Raw genomic sequence first — 3,066 nt, 5'->3', positions numbered from 1 at the left:
AATCTCCCCATTGTGGGAGGGGCAGAGACACAAACTACTGGGGGGAAATCTCCCCATTGTGGGAGGGGCAGAGACACAAATTCCTGGGGGAAATCTCCCCACAAATTACAGGGGTAATCTTGTGGTTTATGGGGTGCTGAATTCCCTTTAAGCTGCACTAACTTCATCTTTTCTTCATTTTCAGGAGGATGTCGTCCAAGCCGGCCACCTCTCCGTTCACGTGTAAAGCGGATGGAGAGGAGGAGATGACTGGAGATTTGGCCTCACGGGAGAAGGAAGATGACGAAATGCACCGCGTCCCCCACCTGCCACTGCACTCCCTGCTACACAACAAACCTCACCCTGAGGAGCTCTCCACCCTGGTCACAAGCATGCAGCACGACGTTGACTGGGACAGTATGATGTCACAGCATAGAATGGTCAGTCCTGAATCTTTCAGTCCATCCTGTGGGTGGAACTTTAATTTGTATAATCAGTAAGGTACATAGGGGAAGCTCAGACTTCTCACTGGGGGTGCAGACCTCTCTGCCCCCCGTCTGCCTTTATTGGGTGATCTGGGAACCTTCCCTTGCAATGCTGAAATGAAGTTCCCAGACACGCCCACTGAAGGCTCCTCCCCATCTCTCATATAGAAGCCTGATCTGAAGTCACAGCCGCCAATCAGGTTCAGACTTGCCTTGAATCTGGTGATGCAGAGAATGTTGCCCAGTATGGATTTAAGAAGCCGATCTGCCCACCACACGATGAGATCCCTGAACTCTGGCTAGGGGGGATTGCAGGGAAATCAGGTGAAGGAAACGCTAAGGAAATCTTAACACAGCTGCAGTGTTTGCTGGAAAACTTTCACAGATCACTGATTGGTGTCACCACATACCTGCTGTCCCTCATTACTTTTACTTGTCATTAAGTAGATTATCGGCTGGATGTTTAAATGTGACATTCATTGTAAATGCAATAGCAGTTGTGATTTGTCCCAATCCTAAACCTTCCTCCATCCTAATTCTAACCAATAGTTATTGATGAAAATATCTGATACACATTAGATGTATGGATCTGCAGTCGGCATGGTCGTAGTCACCTTCACAGCCCATCTCCTATCGCGTCCTCCACACTCCGCATACAGACGCAGCTCTCATCCTAGCCGCCGGTGACAACACACTTCAATCTTGCGAAGTGTTCAGTGTGAAATATGATGTCATTGGCTGAGATCATCCGCTATGAATCATCCCGCTGACATCGCTGATTGATGGCGATTGGATGTCCTTATAAATGGAAAGTCCAACAGATGCCATACTCCTGTCTGTCATTCTGGATGGGGGATGTCAGACCTGGAATTGGGGCGTCTGTCTGGATCTCACATCTGACAGGCTGATCCGCCAAACGAGAAATCTGCAGAATAATCACACAACCCCCCAGGAGCTCCCAGCGTCTGCAGAGAACTCCCCGAACGTTTTCAGGGAATGGTGGAATCAGATCATTTACATCTCCTGATAAGGAATAATGCAGATCTATAGAATGGGAGCAGGGCGGGGTCTGTCTGAGAATGGGGGGCACCCACTGGTGGCACCTGGCGGGCCCACAGATCACCCCAACAATCCTCTACAATGGCGTGTACCAATCTATGAGCATTTCACACCCAAACATCACTGAACATTGAGCAGTGGATTTGGTGGGCTCTATAAAGTTACCCTGTCTGTACCCCTGCTGTGCCCGTTATGAGGAGCTCCCTGCATCCCTGTGCTGGGTTCCTGGGTCTGCACACCTGCAGTGACCATTATGAGGGTCCCCACCGTCGCTGTGCTGGGTTCTTGGGTCTGCACACCTGCAGTGCCCATTATGAGGGTCCCCACCGTCCTAACACTTTACAAAGTGCCCAACAGGTGGCGAACCCAGCTCGGGACACGATTGGCCGCACATGGAATGTCATGGGGCCACATATTGGGCACCGGTGGGCTAGGCAGTTGTTGGTGTGACTCTTGTGATGGTGTCACCTGGTTTATTCTGCACCCCCAGTGTCCCTGATGAATGAAATCTTTGGGGTCACCCATCACAATACCTATTGTTCAGCCATGTGCGGATTGTTCTGTCTTCCCACAAGGGGCTCTGTGTATTCTGTGTCCTAGAAGCCAAAATATTTGTATTGCGGCCCCCATCCCATTCCCAGCTGTGTACTTATATGGAGTAATAAAGAGATTGAACAAATCCAGGGAGCAGCTGCCCCTGAATTACTCTCTCAGCGCCTTTTTATTTGACAGAATCCCACAATTTGTTATTGCTGGAATTCTCAAAGCACAAAGTTATTTTATCAACCAACAAAACAATGCAAAGCCTCCAATCCCCCCCATCCCCCGCATGGCGCATTTAACCCCTTCATAGATCAGGAGGGAGTTCAGTTCAGCCTTCTATAAAATAGCCGGATCGATCCAATTCAGAGGAAGGTTCTGTTCCTAGGTGGGTCCGGCACTTCTCCTCACTCACAGCCCAAACATTCCAGCTACCATGGTGCATCCGGAGCTTCCCCGTTCTGTTCCTGCACGCTGCCACTCATCATGGTGTAATACAGGGCACAGACAGTGCATATTTCAGGGTGTTTGGCTTCTGGATTTACGTTTCTGTTGCTCTCCAACTTTGGGGAAAGGAGGTGAAAGTGTTAATTTGTATCCGGCAGTTTCAGCGCCTTCGTGGAATCTTCTGCTGAATTTTGTTAAACTGCTGAGATATTTTGAGTCAAATGGAACAGAAAGCTGAAGATCGCTGACACCACAAAGTGACTCCAAATTGTTTTCACTTCCACTGATTGATTCCCTGATCAATTGTTGTGTCTCTGCCAGGGTCCAGCTGTCAGCAAATTCATCGGCCATTTATAAAGCACATTCACCGTCATGTGACTAAATCACGGGATGGAGCTGGATTCACCCTCCTGATTTCTGATCTTCACTGAATGGTCCAAAGTACATTGACGCCCCCTTCCCAAATAATGGGGTTCAGGTGTCCCCACTCAGGGGACCTGGTAATCCCTCATTATACAAAGACATTGCAGACAAATTTTGTGTTCTTCCAGCCTTG

General features: G+C 49.0%; 1 protein-coding gene across 6 annotated transcripts in view; it reads left to right on the top strand.

Moving 5' to 3' along the window:
* Nucleotides 1-3,066, top strand: part of SOX6 (SRY-box transcription factor 6) — a 202,306-nt gene that overhangs the window by 88,487 nt on the left and 110,753 nt on the right. For all 6 annotated transcript variants that reach the window (XM_072422370.1, XM_072422365.1, XM_072422369.1 and 3 more), the window contains one exon: nt 185-419. In XM_072422370.1, the coding sequence (XP_072278471.1) occupies nt 189-419 (231 nt within the window). In that variant the 5' untranslated portion in view covers nt 185-188. The remainder of the gene's footprint in view (nt 1-184; nt 420-3,066) is intronic.

Source organism: Pyxicephalus adspersus, chromosome 9, assembly GCF_032062135.1.
Source record: "Pyxicephalus adspersus chromosome 9, UCB_Pads_2.0, whole genome shotgun sequence".
In the NCBI taxonomy this organism is placed as follows: domain Eukaryota; kingdom Metazoa; phylum Chordata; class Amphibia; order Anura; family Pyxicephalidae; genus Pyxicephalus; species Pyxicephalus adspersus.
Note: the sequence above shows the minus strand (reverse complement) of the source record. Positions and strands in the feature narration are given on the sequence as shown.